Genomic DNA, 17,663 nt, shown 5'->3' on the forward strand with positions numbered 1-17,663 from the left:
GGTCAGAAATTTCCGGGTCATCACAAATAATGTCATAAGTAAGATTAGTTGCTTTCTTTTGAAACAAAAATGCAAAAGATCTCAACTTTCTTACATATCATGAACAAATAATCAACAACAAGTCTAGATCTACAACATACAAGCATAGATCTAAAGTAAATGACATAAAAGTAAGTTTAAATGAAATGAAATTGAAAATGGAGAAGAATACTTACTAGATCTTAAAATATAAACATAAAAGATGAAGATCCAAGGAAGATTTAATGAAGTTTGATCTTGAAAAATGATGATGATAATGGTGGCCGTGAGTTTTGGAGAGAAAAAGGAGGATTTTTGGTGTTGTTAAAATATCTAGGATGTTAGTAAATGGTCAAACATGTTGGGAAAATAATACATTAGTAGTGGTTACCTTTACTTTATAGTTGTTGGACTTGCTTTATGCTTAAAAGGCTCAAATTAAATGGGTTATTCATTATCTATTATTTAATTAGCCTATTACTAGCTGGTGATTCTAGTCCAAGTAAATCCATCAATTCCAATATTGTAAAATAATGCATACAAATAAGTAATTTAATCTTGTAAATCTACCCAAGTAATAATAAATAAATATTATTATTATTATTAATTAAAATAATAATATATCAATTATTATTATAGAAAAATGTATGTCTCCTTAATATTCAAGTCTTTTTGGCTAGTGACATTAACGATCAAGCTAAATTCGGAAATTAAATCAAGGTTGGCTAAATATAAGAAAATGTTTTCTAATATATATCGGATTATATCTAAATAAGTCGTGACTTCAGATTGTCGCTAGTGATGACAGAAATATATACACGAATATATATATATATATATATATATATATATATATATATATATATATATATATATATATATATATATATAAACTGAAAAGTATATATAAACACATATAAGAATATAAGCCGAAAATTCGGGTCGTTACATCACCTATCCGTTAAAGAAAATTTCATCCCGAAATTTTAGTCTATTGTCGACGATGGCGTAGTGAAAATGTGAGGGTATTTCTGCGTCATCTGATGATCTTCTGATTCCCACATGAATTCCGGTCCTCTACGAGCATTCAATTGAAACTTAACAATTAGAATGTTGCTTTTCTTTAACTGCTTGATCTCACGATCCATAACCTCTACAAGTTCCTCGATAAAGTGAAGCTTATCTTCGATTTGAATCTCCTCTAAAGAGATGGTGAGATCTTTTTTAGCTAGACAATTTTTTAAATTCAACAGATGGAACATGTTTTGTACTTTGCTAAGCTGTTGTGGTAGATTTAACCGATAAGCCACTGGTCCAATTCGTTCTGTTATCTCGAAAGGTCTCACATATCTCGGGTTCAACTTCCCTCTCTTACCGAAGCGTATTACTGATAATGCTAAAAACGAACATATATTTAATAGCATTATCCCTCAAGAAAGACAAGCTTTTAGTTGCAACTGTTCTATTTACAAGTGATATTCGTTTAAATAATAAAAGGTGAAGACAAAAGACAGATTCGATGAATTGAAGACGCAAATGACCAAAAAGCTCAAAAGTACAAAATACAATCAAAGTGGTTCCAATTATTAATTAGAAACGTCTCAAAATTACAAGAGTACAAGACGCGAAACGCAAAATACAAGATATTAAATTGTACGCAAGGACGTTCGAAAATCCGGAACCGGGACCAAAGTCAACTCTCAACGCTCGACGCAACGGACCTAAAATTACAAGTCAACTATGCACATAAATATAATATAATATTTAAATAATTCTTAAAATTATTTGTATATTATATTTATATTTAAAATCCGTCGGCAGAATGCAAACAAAGACATGTGAGCTGGAATCCCAGGCCATACGATCGCATGGCCTGCATGAGATAATCTCATGCGATCGCATGAGCCAAAAAGTCAGGCCACATGCTATAAATTTCGCAGTTTTGAGCGATCTTTTAAAACATCCATATCTCTTTCTCTCTAGCTCACTCGTATAATATATATATATATATATATATATATTATAATTTTAATTTTAATTTTAATTTTAATTCTAATAATAAGGGTATGTTAGTGAATGTTATAAGGGTGTAAGTCAAAATTATGTCCGTGTAACGCTACGCTATTTTTAATCATTGTAAGTTATGTTCAACCTTTTTAATTTAATGTCTCGTAGCTAAATTATTATTATGCTTATTTAATGCCGAAGTAATCGTGATGTTGGGCTAAATATTAAAATTGGGTAATTGGGCTTTGTATCATAATTGGGGTTTGGACAAAAGAACGATACTTGTGGAAATTAGACTATGGGCTATTAATGGACTTTATATTAACTAAATGACACCTCTTTAATTTAACATATAGACTTATAATTTGACGTATTTATATATAACCACATACGCTTGACTGGTTACGGTGGGCGGGATATCTATAAATACCAATAATTATTCATTTTACCGAACACGGGATTGGATTAATAGTTAATAGACTTGTTAAAACAGGGGTGGATTACATTCAAGGGTAATTGGTGTAATTGTTAACAAAGTAGTAAAACCTTGGTCTACACGCAGTCGATAACCTGGTATATTCATTAAACAAAGTATTAAGACCTTGTTACAATTCGAATCCCCAATTAGTTGGAATATTTGACTTCGGGAATAAGAATAATTTGACGAAGACTTTCGCACTTTATGATTATGACTGATGGACTATTATGGACAAATCCGTATGGACATATCGAATAATCCAGGACAAAGGACAATTAACCCATGGTAATAAAACTAAAATCAACACGTCAAACATCATGATTACGGAAGTTTAAATAAGCATAATTTATATATTTCATATTTAATTGCACTTTTAATTATCGCACTTTTATTTATTGTCATTTTATTTAATTTCATTTTTAATTATCGTACTCTTTAATTATCGCAATTTTATTTTATCGCACTTTTATTTATCGCAATTTCATTATCATTATTTACTTTACGCTTTAAGTTAAGTCTTTTAGATATTTAATATTTTACATTAGGTTTTAACTGCGACTAAAGTTTTAAAATCGACAAACCGGTCATTAAACGGTAAAAACCCCCTTTATAATAATAATACTACTTATATATATTTTGTATTTTTACAATTATAAGTTAAAACTAATATAGCGTTAAACTTGGCTAGAGTTCCCTGTAGACGAACCGGACTTACTAAAAACTACACTACTGTACGATTAAGTACACTGCCTATAAGTGTTGTAGCAAGGTTTAGGTATATCCACTCTTAAAATAAATAAATAACTTGTGTAAAATTGTATCGTATTTAATAGTATTTCCTTGTAAAAATTAATACTATTTCATATACCACCTCGCACACATCAAGTATTTTTGGCGCCGCTGCCGGGGAACTCTTGCTTAAATGCCGGAAGCGCAACGCTATATAAAAAAAAAGATTTTATTAGAATTTTATTAAGTTTTTATTGATATACGTTTTTAAAAAAATATAAAAAAATTTACGAAAATATAAAAAGAAAAGAAAAATATCTATATATTTATTTTTAAGAGTTTGTTTAAAATATATAAAGTTAAAAAAGTACTTTTATTTTCTATTTTAGTTTTTAAAATTTAAGTTTTTATTTATTTTATATAAATAATTTATATAATTATAAAACAGAATTAGAAAACAAAAATATATATATATATATATATATATATATATATATATATATATATATATATATATATATATATATATATATATATATATATATATATATATATATATATATATATATATATATATATATATATATATATATATAAGTTTTCGGCCTGGTACTGTAGCAGCACAGCATTTGGCCCGAATCTGCAGGTCATGCGACCGCATGAAAACTTAACTAGCACTCCATGCGATCGCATGGAGTGATTTGACAGGCCCGATACATCAGATCCATCGAATTAGGGTTTTAATTAATATTAATTATTAATATAAACCCTAATTAGGGTTTAGTTTTTAATTATTTGTTTTAAGTTTTTAATTTATTTGTATTTTTAAGTGTAATTAGTTTTAATAAATTATAAAATTAATACTTTTATAAAATAAATAATATAAAAATAATATTTTTATAAAAATTGTACTTTTTACAACATTAAGTTTATTTTTATATTTTGTATCTTTTTGTTTGTTTTAGCGTAATATTTATATTTTTCGCTCGTATTTACTTTTAAGTCATAGTTTTTGCCATAGTTATTTTTATTTCTAGATTTTGAGGCTTTGCCGTAAAATCCCTTAAGTGCTTTTTCTTTAGACTAAGATTTAGGTGCTTTAGAATTTTGCGACGCCGTTTTAAGTTTTTAGTACCTTTTTAAGTTATTGCCGTTTTGAATATAGAATTCCTTTTAAGCTTTAATATATTTAGACGCAACTTTTAATTCTGAGTTTTTAGACTTTTAAGTTTAGACGCGGTACGTTCTTTCTATTATTTTTCGACGTTTTTTGACGCGCTCTTTTTTTTTTCGCCGCTCTAGTTTTTAGGACTTAGATTTTTTTTCTATTTCTTATCTAAAATTTCTTTATATTTTAACGAAAAATTATTTTAAGTGGTTAAATTAATAGACATCCCAAATTTTCTGCTTCGTAGTAATAGTTGGATTTGTTAGTGGCTGAGTTGTGAGCTTCCGATTTAAAGGGTTCTGGCTCCCTGCTGCATCTATTGGCTATTCGAAACGTGGGCAAAAGCAGAAAAGTCTATTAATTTGATAACTTTAATAATTTATATCTTTTATAACTAATAGGATATTCAGTGAATGCACCGAGCAAAACGTTCACCACCTTTTGTACGTTCACCACCTGTAACTCGATCAAGACATCTAGCAAATATTGTCGCCGTTGATTTTTCTTTAGAACCGTCATCCAGTCGACTAAGTACTCCAATTCAAATTTCCGATAATCCATTTTTTGAACCCGACCTCACAATTGAGAATCCGGAGGATATTCAAGGACAATTCAGAGATCCTGAACCATTAATCTTTCCTCCGGAACCACCAATCATTCAAACAGAGATTGTTGAGGAACCTACCATTAAATCAGAATCCTATAGTGATTCAGATTCAACAAATTCAATCATGGAGAATCTGGAACCTCTAAGTATGGAAGAACCGTCATTCAGTCGACTAAGTACTCCAATTCAAATTTCCGATAATCCATTTTTTGAACCCGACCTCACAATTGAGAATCCGGAGGATATTCAAGGACAATTCAGAGATCCTGAACCATTAATCTTTCCTCCGGAACCACCAATCATTCAAACAGAGATTGTTGAGGAACCTACCATTAAATCAGAATCCTATAGTGATTCAGATTCAACAAATTCAATCATGGAGAATCTGGAACCTCTAAGTATGGAAGACCGAATGAGAGCTAGAAAGAAAATTTCTGAAAGATCTAATCATAAATAGAAAGAAAATGGAAGAACTCTCGCCTGTTACTATGAATGCTAATTGTTCTGCAGTGCTGTTGAATAAGATACCAGAAAAACTTTCAGATCCAGGAAGTTTCACAATTCCATGTTTTCTGGGTAGTCTTAGTTCAATAGAAGCATTGGTAGATTTAGGTGCTAGTATAAATCTAATGCCGTATTCACTATACGCTAAACTAGACCTTGAAGAATTGAAACCAACATGAATAAGCATACAACTAGCAGATCGATCAGTAAAATATCCTAGAGGGATAATGGAGAACATGCTAGTTAAAGTTGGTACTTTAGTATTTCCAGTAGATTTTGTTATTTTGGACATGGAAGAAGATTCTCGAGTTCCTCTCATATTAGGAAGACCATTCTTAAACACGGCTAAAGCAATAATAGACGTGTTCGGTAAGAAACTGACCTTAAGTATAGAGGATGAGAGTGTTACCTTTTCTGTTGATAGAGCAATGCAACAACCGCAATCTGCAGATGATACATGCTATTATATTCAAACTATAGATTCACATGCAGAATTGTTAGAAGAATTTTCAGAACTACAAGGAACATGAGAATGTTCTTTAGGAGAAGGAACTGAACCAATTGATGAAACTGAAATGTTAGCTACACTTATGGCTAATGGATATGAACCAACAACAGAAGAAATTCAAATGCTAAAAGAAGAAGACAGATATCGATATAAATCATCGATAGAAGAACCACCGACATTAGAGTTAAAGCCACTTCCAAACCATTTGGAATATGCTTATTTACATGGTGAATCTGAATTACCTGTAATAATATCGTCTTCTCTTACTGAAAATGAAAAATCACAACTAATTTCTGTGCTAAAAGCTCATAAACCAGCTATTGCATGGAAGATTCATGATATTAAAAGAATAAGTCCTTCGTATTGCACACATAAAATCCTTATGGAAGAAGGTCATAAAACGTATATTGATAATGCTAAAAATGAACATATATTTCATAGCATTATTCCTCAAGAAAGACAAGCTTTTAGTTGCAATTGTTCTATTTACAAGTGATATTCGTTTAAATAATAAAAGGTGAAGACAAAAGACAGATTCGACGAATTGAAGACACAAACGACCAAAAAGCTCAAAAGTACAAAATACAATCAAAGAGGTTCCAATTATTGATAAGAAACGTCTCGAAATTACAAGAGTACAAGATTCAAAACGCAAAGTACAAGATATTAAATTGTACGCAAGGACGTTCGAAAATTTGGAACCGGGACCAGAGTCAACTCTCAACGCTCGACGCAACGGACTAAAAATTACAAGTCAACTATGCACATAAATATAATATAATATTTAAATAATTCTTATAATTATTTATATATTATATAAATTATAAAAATCCGTCGGCAAGAAAGACTCCAAAGTTTGTGAGCTGTGATTTCAAACTCCGCGACTCGCGGAGTTTGAAGGCAAAAAAAGCCGCGAGTCGCGGAGCCCCAAAGTTTGAAACTCCCTATAAAGCCAACCGAATTCTGATCATTTTTCATCATCTATAATCTATCTCTCTCAATATATACGTAAATATATATATATAATTTATAATTTTAATTTTAAATCCTAATAATAAGGGTATGTTAGCGAATATTGTAAGGGTGTAAGTCAAAATTCTGTCCGGGTAACGCTACGCTATTTTTAATCATTGTAAGTTATGTTCAACCTTTTTAATTTAATGTCTCGTAGCTAAGTTATTATTATGCTTATTTAATCTGAAGTAATCATGATGTTGGGCTAATTACTAAAATTGGGTAATTAAGCTTTGTACCATAATTGGGGTTTGGACAAAAGAACGACACTTGTGGAAATTAGACTATGGGCTATTAATGGGCTTTATATTTGTTTAACTAAATGATAGTTTGTTAATGTTAATATAAAGATTTACAATTGGGCGTCCCTATAAATTACCATATACACTCGATCGGACACGATGGGCGGGGTATTTATATGTACGAATAATCGTTCATTTAACCGGACACGGGAATGGATTATTAGCCGCTAGAATAATTAAAACAAGGGTGAAATTATGTACAAGGACACTTGGTATAATTGATAACAAAATATTAAAACCTTGGGTTACACTCAATCGACATCATGGTGTAATTATTAAACAAAGTATTAAAATCTTGTTACAGTTTAAGTCCCCAATTAGTTGGAATATTTAACTTCGGGTATAAGGATAATTTGACGAGGACACTCGCACTTTATATTTATGACTGATGGACTGTTATGGACAAAAACCAGACGGACATATTAAATAATCCAGGACAAAGGACAATTAACCCATGAGAATAAAACTAAAATCAACACGTCAAACATCATGATTACGGAAGTTTAAATAAGCATAATTCTTTTATTTCATATTTAATTTCCTTTATTTTATATTTAATTGCACTTCTAATTATCACATTTTTATTGTTATTGTATTTAATTGCACTTTTAATTATCGTACTTTTTAATTATCGCAAGTTTATTTTATCGCACTTTTATTATTCGCAATTTCATTATCGTTATTTACTTTACGCTTTAATTTAAGTCTTGTATTTATTTTTAATATTTTACATTTAGTTTTAACTGAGACTAAAGTTTTAAAATCGACAAACCGGTCATTAAACGGTAAAAAACCCCCCTTTATAATAATAATATTACTTATATATATATTTGTATTTTTATAAAAGTAAACTAATATAGCGTTAAGCTTTGTTTAAAGATTTCCCTGTGGAACGAACCGGACTTACTAAAAACTACACTACTGTACGATTAGGTACACTGCCTATAAGTGTTGTAGCAAGGTTTAAGTATATCCATTCTCTAAATAAATAAATATCTTGTGTAAAATTGTATCGTATTTAATAGTATTTTCTGCTAAAATTTAATAGTATTTTATATACACCTCGCGAAACATCAAGTTATTTTTGGCGCCGCTGTCGGGGAACTCTTAAACGCCGGAAGCGCAACGCTAATAAAAAAAAAAAAGATTTTTAGTTTACTTTTATTAAAATTCGTTTTTATAAAAATACGTTTTAAATATTTGAAAATATAAAAAGAAAAACAAAAATATAAATATTTTTAGGAGTTTGATAAATATTTAAGTTTTATAAAGTTTCTTTAGTTTGTAAAAATATAAGTTTTATTTAATTTATTTTATAAATATATTTTATTAATATAAAACCGAAAAAAAATAAAAAATAAAAATATATAAATCTAGCTTTAAGATTTTTATTTATAAAATTATAAAGTAGTTCTATTTTTATTTAAGTTTTTAAATATAAGTTTTTATTATACAAATATTTAGATTTTATAAACAGAAAATATTAAACAGAAAAAAAAAATGCGTCAATTTATACTGTTCCAGAGTTGAAAATGGAACCCCGCGACACGCGGGGTTTGCTGCTTGAAATACCGCGACTCGCGGAGCTACTCTGACACAGACAGAAACCCTAAACTGCATTTATTACGGATAATTATTAATTATTATTATTATTAACCCTAATTATTATTATTATTATAATTAGTTTTATTTTAAGTTACTTTTTATTTAATTTATATTTTAGTTAAATTAGTTTAATTAAATTGTAAAATTAGTAGTTTTAATAAATAAATAATATAAAAATAATATTTTTATAAAAATTTGTACTTTTTACAACTTTTTGTATATTTTTATATTTTGTCCCTTTTCAATCGTTTTAGCGTAATATTTGTATTTTTATCTCATATTTAGTTTTAAACTTAGTTTTTGCCATAGTTATTTTTACTTCTAGATTTTTAGGCTTTGCCGTAGAATCCCTTAAGTGCTTTTACTTTAGACTAGAATTTTGCGACGCCTTTTTAAGTTTTAGTTTCTTTTTAAGTTATTTCAATTTGGGATTTAGTTTTTCCTGTAAGCTTTAATATTTTTAGACGACTTTTACCTATGTATCAATTATCATTCCAATTAGTAATCTCAATTTGCGATTATAATTTTAAGTTAGTTGTAGTGATAAGGTTAGGTTAGTCAAGTGTTTTTAAGTTTTATAAGTTTCTTTTATTTTTCCGTCACCTTTTATTTTTCAACCATTTTTCTTTTTCGACCTTTTTCGACGAACTCTTTTTCTTTCTTATTTCTCGCTATTCTAGTTTTAGGACATAGATTTTTATTCTACTTCTTATCTAAATTTCTTAAAATTACGAAAATTTATTTTAAGTGGTTAAATTAATAGACATCAAAATTTTCTGGTTCGTAGTAATAGTTGGATTTGTACGTGGACCGGGTTATTGGAGCCAAACAGTCCTCAATTATATTGAGACCAAACGAATCCTGCCCCTCTGCTGCATCTTTTGGCTATTCGAAACGTGGGCAAAATCAGAAAAGTCTATTGATTGGATAACTTATTATAATTTTTCTTTCCTTTTAAAAACTAATAGGATATTCAGTGAATGCACCGAGCAAGACGTTCATCACCTTTTGTACGTTCACCACCTGTAACTAGATCAAGACATTTAGAAAATATTACCGCCGTTGATTTTTCTTTAGAATCATCATCCAGTCGACCAAGTACTCCAGTTCAAATTTCCGATAATCCATTTTTTGAACCCGACCTCACAATTGAGAATCCGGAGAATATTCAGGAACGATTCGTAGATCCTGAACCACTAAACTTTCCTCCGGAACCACCAATCATTCAAACAGAGATTGTTGAGGAACGAACCATTAAATCAGAATCCTCTAGTGATTCCGATTCAACAAATTCAATTATGGAGAATCTGGAACCTTTAAGTATGGAAGACCGAATGAGAGCTAAACGCACTGGCCAAGGTCACGCAATTACTCATCCAGACATTAATGCGCCAGATTATGAAATCAAAGGACAAATTCTACACATGGTGACTAATCAATGCCAATTTAGTGGTGCGCCGAAGGAAGATCCAAATGAACATCTACGTACCTTTAATAGGATCTGCACACTATTTAAAATAAGAGAAGTGGAGGATGAACAAATATATCTCATGTTATTTCCCTGGACTTTAAAGGGAGAAGCCAAAGATTGGTTGGAATCGTTACCTGAAGGGGCGATTGATACATGGGACGTTTTAGTTGAAAAATTTCTTAAACAATTCTTTCCGGCATCTAAAGCCGTAAGACTTCAAGGAGAAATTGTTACGTTCACACAGAAGCCAAATAAAACTCTATATGAGGCGTGGACAAGATTTGGAAAGTTATTAAGAGGATGTCCGCAACATGGTTTAGACACCTGTCAAATAGTACAAATATTCTACCAAGGATGCGACATCACTACAAGGAAAGACATAGATATAGCAGCTGGTGGTTCTATTATGAAGAAAACCGAAACTGATGCTTACAAAATTATTGATAACACTGCTTCCCACTCAAATGAGTGGCACCAAGAAAAAGATATCGTTAGATCATCTAAAGCAGCTAGAGCCGATTCTAGCCATGACTTAGATTCCATTTCCGCAAAGATAGATGCTGTGGAGAGACGAATGGAAAAGATGACTAAAGATATTCACTCAATACGAATTAGTTGTGAGCAGTGTGGAGGACCACATTTGATAAAAGATTGTCTCAGTATTGAATTAACAATGGAACAAAGAGAGAATATTTCATACATAAACCAAAGGCCTGGAAATAATTATCAGAATAATTATCAACCGCCAAGACCGATTTACAATCAAAACCAGAATTATAACCGAAATATTCCATACAACAACCACCAAGGTCCTAGCAATCAACAAGTATCCAATAATACTTACAATCAGCAAATACCTAATTTTCAAAACAAACCACCACAACAAACCGATGATAAAAAGCCGAATTTAGAAGATATGATGACGAAGCTAGTTGAAACTCAAACGCAGTTTTTCACATCTCAGAAACAAACTAATGAATAAAATGCTCAAGCATTTAGAAATCAACAAGCTTCTATTCAAAATCTGGAACAAGAAGTAAGTAACCTAGCAAGGTTAATAGGTGAAAGAAAACCGGGAAGTCTACCTAGTGATACAAATGCTAACCCCCGGAATGAAACAGCTAAAGCCATTACCACAAGAAGTGGTACAACACTTAAACCACCTGAAATACCTGTAACTTCTGATGAAGCTATTCCTACTCCACAAGAACCACAACCTGATCAAGATAAGGAAAAAGAACCGGTAGTTGAAAAGGTTAATGAAGATAACACAGTTAAGGCTAAACCTTATGTTAAACCATACCAACCACCACTTCCTTACCCGAGTAAAATGAAGAAAGAGAAACTTGAAGCCGAGCAATCCAAATTCTTGGATATGTTTAAACAGATAAATGTAAATCTTCCTTTCATTGATGTGATTTCAGGAATGCCTAGATATGCTAAATTCTTGAAAGATCTAATCTCAAATAGAAAGAAAATGGAAGAACTCTCGGCTGTTACCATGAATGGTAATTGTTCAGCAGTGCTGTTGAATAAGATACCAGAAAAACTATCTGATCCAGGAAGTTTCACAATTCCATGTTTTCTGGGTAGTCTTAGTTCAATAGAAGCATTCGCAGATTTAGGTGCTAGTATAAATCTAATGCCGTATTCACTATACGCTAAACTAGACCTTGGAGAATTGAAACCAACAAGAATAAGCATACAACTAGCCGATAGATCAATAAAATATCCTAGAGGGATAATGGAGAACATGCTAGTTAAAGTTGGTACTTTAGTATTTCCAGTAGATTTTGTTGTTCTGGACATGGAAGAAGATTCTCAAGTTCCTCTCATATTAGGAAGACCATTCTTAAACACGGCTAAAGCAATGATAGACGTGTTCGGTAAGAAATTGACCCTAAGTATAGAGGACGAGAGTGTTACCTTTTCAGTTGATAGAGCAATGCAACAACCGCAATCTGCAGATGATACATGCTATTATATTCAAACTATAGATTCACATGCAGAATTGTTAGAAGAATTTCCAGAACTACAAGGAACATGAGAATGTTCTTTAGGAGAAGGAACTGAACCAATTGATGAAACTGAAATGTTAGCTACACTTATGGCTAATGGATATGAACCAACAACAGAAGAAATTCAAATGCTAAAAGAAGAAGACGGATATCGATACAAATCATCGATAGAAGAACCTCCGAAATTAGAGTTAAAGCCACTTCCAAACCATTTGGAATACGCTTATTTACATGGTGAATCTGAATTACCTGTAATAATATCGGCTTCTCTTACTGAAAATGAGAAATCACAACTAATTTCTGTGTTGAAAGCTCATAAACCAGCCATTGCATGGAAGATTCATGATATTAAAGGAATAAGTCCTTCGTATTGAACACATAAAATCCTTATGGAAGAAGGTCATAAAACGTATGTGCAACGCCAACGAAGACTAAATCCTAATATGCAAGATGTAGTTAAGAAAGAGATTATTAAACTGCTAGATGCAGGTCTAATTTATCCAATCTCTGATAGTCCATGGGTAAGCCCAGTTCAATGCGTGCCTAAGAAGGGTGGCATGACTGTCATTACAAATGAAAAAAATGAGCTTATTCCTACTAGGACTGTAACAGGATGGCGTGTATGTATTGATTATAGAAAATTAAATGACGCCACCAGAAAAGATCACTTTCCCTTACCTTTCATAGATCAAATGTTGGAAAGATTAGCCGAAAACAGTTACTATTGTTTTCTTGATGGATTTTCCGGATATTTTCAAATTCCAATAGCACCCGAAGATCAAGAGAAAACCACATTCACGTGCCCTTATGGTACTTTTGCTTACAAACGCATGCCATTTGGACTTTGCAACGCCCCTGCAACCTTTCAAAGGTGTATGATGGCGATTTTTCATGACATGATAGAAGAATGCATGGAAGTTTTCATGGATGACTTTTCAGTCTTCGGTGATACATTTGAATCATGTCTAGTTAATCTGGAACGAATGCTTATTAGATGCGAACAATCAAATCTAGTACTTAATTGGGAGAAATGCCATTTCATGGTTAAAGAAGGTATCGTTCTTGGACATAAAATTTCAAAAGAAGGAATTGAAGTGGATAGAGCTAAAGTAGATGTAATTGCTAAACTTCCACATCCCACCAATGTTAGAGGAGTTAGGAGTTTTCTAGGGCATGCCGGTTTTTACCGACGTTTCATAAAAGATTTTTCTAAAATTGCCACTCCTATGAATAAACTCCTAGAAAAGGATGCTCCATTCATCTTTTCAGATGAGTGTATCAAATCTTTTAATATTCTTAAAGAGAAACTCACTAATGCGCCGATCATGATAACACCAAATTGGAATCTACCATTTGAACTAATGTGCGATGCAAGTGATTTTGCAATGGGAGCCGTTTTAGGACAAAGGATTGAAAAACGATTTCAACCTATATATTATGCTAGTAAGACGTTACAAGGAGCACAAACGAACTATACAACTACTGAAAAAGAACTCCTTGCTATTGTATTTGCTTTTGACAAATTTCGTTCATATCTCGTTCTAGCAAAAACGGTGGTCTATACCGACCATTCTGCTCTTAGATACCTATTTTCAAAACAAGATGCTAAACCAAGATTAATCCATTGGATCTTACTCTTACAAGAGTTTGATATTGAAATCCGAGATAAAAGAGGAGCAGAAAATCTCGCCGCTGATCATCTTTCTCGTCTTGAAAATCCTGAGTTAGAAGTTCTAAATGAATCGGCCATACAAGACAACTTTCCTGATGAATATCTATTGAAGATAGATTATAAAGAAATTCCATGGTTTGCAGACTATGCAAACTACTTAGTTTGTGGATTCCTTGAAAAAGGATTATCGTACCAAAAACGAAATAAATTCTTCAGTGATATAAAACACTATTTTTGGGAAGATCCACATCTGTTTAAAAGTTGTCCCGATGGAATAATACGCCGATGTGTATTTGGAGATGAAGCTAGTAAAATATTAAACCATTGTCACACAGGACCAACAGGAGGGCATTATGGGCCTCAACTAACAGCAAGAAAAGTTTATGATGCTGGATTCTATTGGCCTACAATTTACAAAGACGCACACCATCTTTGCAAATCCTGTGATGCTTGTCAAAGGGCCGGAAAAATAAGTCAACGTGATGAAATGCCACAAAATGTTATCCAAGTATGTGAAGTATTTGACATTTGGGGTATTGACTTTATGGGTCCATTTCCAAAATCTCAGAATAATCTATATATACTCGTAGCCATTGATTATGTATCTAAATGGGCGGAAGCACAAGCTCTCCCAACTAACGATGCACGAGTTGTAGTCAACTTTTTAAAACGTCTTTTTGCAAGGTTTGGAACACCGAAAGCTTTAATAAGTGATCGGGGTACTCATTTTTGTAATAATCAACTTGAGAAAGTTCTTAAAAGATATGGAGTAACTCATAAAATCTCCACCGCATATCATCCACAAACAAGTGGACAAGTTGAAAATACCAACCGAGCTTTAAAACGTATTCTAGAGAAAACCGTCAAATCCGAAGGAATGGTCCATAAAATTGGAGGATGCACTCTGGGCTTTTAGAACAGCCTACAAAACTCCAATTGGAACCACACCTTTTAGACTTGTTTATGGAAAAGCATGTCATCTTCCAGTAGAAATTGAACACAATGCATTTTGGGCTTTGAAGACATGTAATCTTGATTTACATGAAGCTGGACGTCTACGATTAAGTCAACTAAACGAATTAGAAGAGTTAAGAAATGAAGCATACGAAAATTCGTTAATCTATAAAGAAAGAACGAAGAAATGGCATGATAAAAGAATCAGAAGTTCAAAAGAATTTAAGGAAGGAGACAGAGTTCTTCTTTTCAATTCACGATTCAAGCTATTTCCTGGAAAATTGAAATCAAGATGGTCTGGACCATTCATAGTCAAAAGAGTTTTCCCATACGGAACGATAGAATTAATAAATTCAAATGGAATTGAATTTAAAGTTAATGGTCACAGAATTAAACATTACATACATGGTCCGATGGAAGTCAACAACGAAGTTAATCACAATTTTGACACCACAGCTAACTAAGTGTGGGGAGAATCAAGTCTTTAAAGGATAATATGTATTTCTGTTAGAGTTAGATTGTCTGTTTTCGTGTAGTTCTCGAAAATGGAACCCGAATGGTCTTTCCCTAGCAGACCCTAAAGAACTAGTCTTCTCCCCCCATTCTGAATTTTTATTTTTCTAGGTTTTTACAAAATGAAGACTGCCTGTGAACTAAACCATGGTCTAATGCTACACGCTTTGATCACTAAACGTAATAATGACACCCTACCGAGTGAAATAGTATCAGTAATCAGAGAAAGAATGGACGGAGTTAGAAAAGAATCCAGATGCGAAGATAATAAGTTACAATTTGGTAAAGGAAAATCAAAATCCGCAGCGAAAAGAAGAGCACGACACCTAGAAAGATGTCACAAATGCGGAAAATGGTCACATGGAGGTAAATGTTCAAATAATCAAACCTATTCAAACACCGAATTTGTTACTTTATGCAGAGACGGACCGTTCATATGTTTAGAAGAAAAGACACTGAATGCTCGAGGTTACGCCTATGTAGCCATGGAAAACCAATTAAACCGACTATCTTATGAGTGGGATAGATCGTATAACTAAGAAATCTATTTCAAAGGTATGTTTGTACAGTTTTTTTTTTATTTTTTTTTTATTTTTAACCTTTTGATAATAAACGCTAATTTGTTCGCTATAAAGTATTAAATTGGTATTGAATAAAATTAGGTTTGGCGACCGAAATTATTGATATCATTCAAAAATTTATTACATCACTGCGAAATTTAACGTTTATTCTTAAGGTATAAATATCTTTAATCAATCAACCCAAAATATTTCAAAAATTCGTCATGAGTTAAATTAGGTCTTGGAACCGAAATTACTTTACCGAAAAGAGGGGCGCATATTTTTGATAATATTTGATTGATTAAAGTGGGATAAAAAGCCAAAAAGATTTTTCATTTTATTTTTACCATGTTTTTAAAATTAATATATAAATCTTAAATTAATATTGTAAACTTTGTAAAAACAATATTTTTAAAATTGTAAAAATTTGAAAAATTTATATAAGTTTGGTGTGAATTTATAATATGAATTTTTAAATTAAGTTTGGTGTGAATTTTTAATTTTTAAAATATGAATTTTTAATTTTATGCATTTCAAATTTTAAGTTTGGTGTGAATTTTTAATATTAATTTTGAATTTTATATTTAAATTGTGTGAATTTAAAAACAAAAATTTACTTTATCTCATTAAGTTAAAAATATGATCTTTAAAATTCGTCGTGAGTTGAAGACTAGGTCTTTGAACCGAAATTGCTTTACCCAAGGGAGGGACGAGAACTTTTATTATCATTATTTTTAATCTTATTGAATTAAAGTATACCAAAAACATTAAAAAAACACAAAAATCTTAGCTTTTAAAACAATCGCTACAAAAAGACAAATTTTAAAATTTTGTCGAGGGACGGACTAGGACATCGATCCGAAACAACCTCGTCCTAAATAACAAGGGAAACAAAATTTTAAAATTAATTACTTAATTTTTTTAATTAATATAAAAAAAAAAAAAAACCAAACTTCGCGACTCGCGGAGTTTGAAGCTTTAAACCCCGCGACTCGCGGGAGGATCAAAATACAGAAAAAAAAATATAAACGCAGAACTGATCAGTCCACACCACAAAAACAGAAAACACTGCGAAATACTGCCGAAAATACACGAAAAAAACCCCCAAAATCACAATTTTTAACCGTTAATCATCAAATCTTTTACTAAAATCATGTTGAGAAGGATGCTATCAAGGAATTACTCAAGAAAAACGGTAAATTTCTACACCTAAACACCATTTAATCCGAAATTTGGTGTTCTTGAGCAATTTTTCCCCCAATTTGATTTTGATGCTTTTTAGTGTAATTATGCTTAAATTGTTTATGTATTATGCTTGTATAACCTAGATTGATGCTATTTAACATGATTAGAAGCCTTAAACTTCAAATTTTGAGTAATCTAGGGTTTGTGTTCTTGAGCAAATTTGGGGCTTTTTGATATAAACAGGTTATGGCCGATTTTTGTCATGAATTATTGCTAAATTAAGTAGTGTAACATGTTTAGGTAGTTAAATGATCCAAACTTTGAGCCTAAACATGATTTTGAGAATTAAA

General features: G+C 31.4%; 1 protein-coding gene across 1 annotated transcript in view; it reads right to left on the reverse strand.

Annotated features, from left to right (window-relative positions):
* Positions 1-1,004: 1,004 nt before the first annotated feature.
* LOC139860093 (uncharacterized) overlaps positions 1,005-17,663 on the reverse strand; it is a 157,042-nt gene continuing 140,383 nt past the window's right edge. Inside the window, exon 2 of the mRNA XM_071848867.1 lies at positions 1,005-1,414. Coding sequence (XP_071704968.1) covers positions 1,005-1,414 — 410 coding nt within the window. The remainder of the gene's footprint in view (positions 1,415-17,663) is intronic.

The sequence above is a fragment of the Rutidosis leptorrhynchoides genome, chromosome 7 (genome assembly GCF_046630445.1).
Source record: "Rutidosis leptorrhynchoides isolate AG116_Rl617_1_P2 chromosome 7, CSIRO_AGI_Rlap_v1, whole genome shotgun sequence".
Taxonomy (NCBI): Eukaryota; Viridiplantae; Streptophyta; class Magnoliopsida; order Asterales; family Asteraceae; genus Rutidosis; species Rutidosis leptorrhynchoides.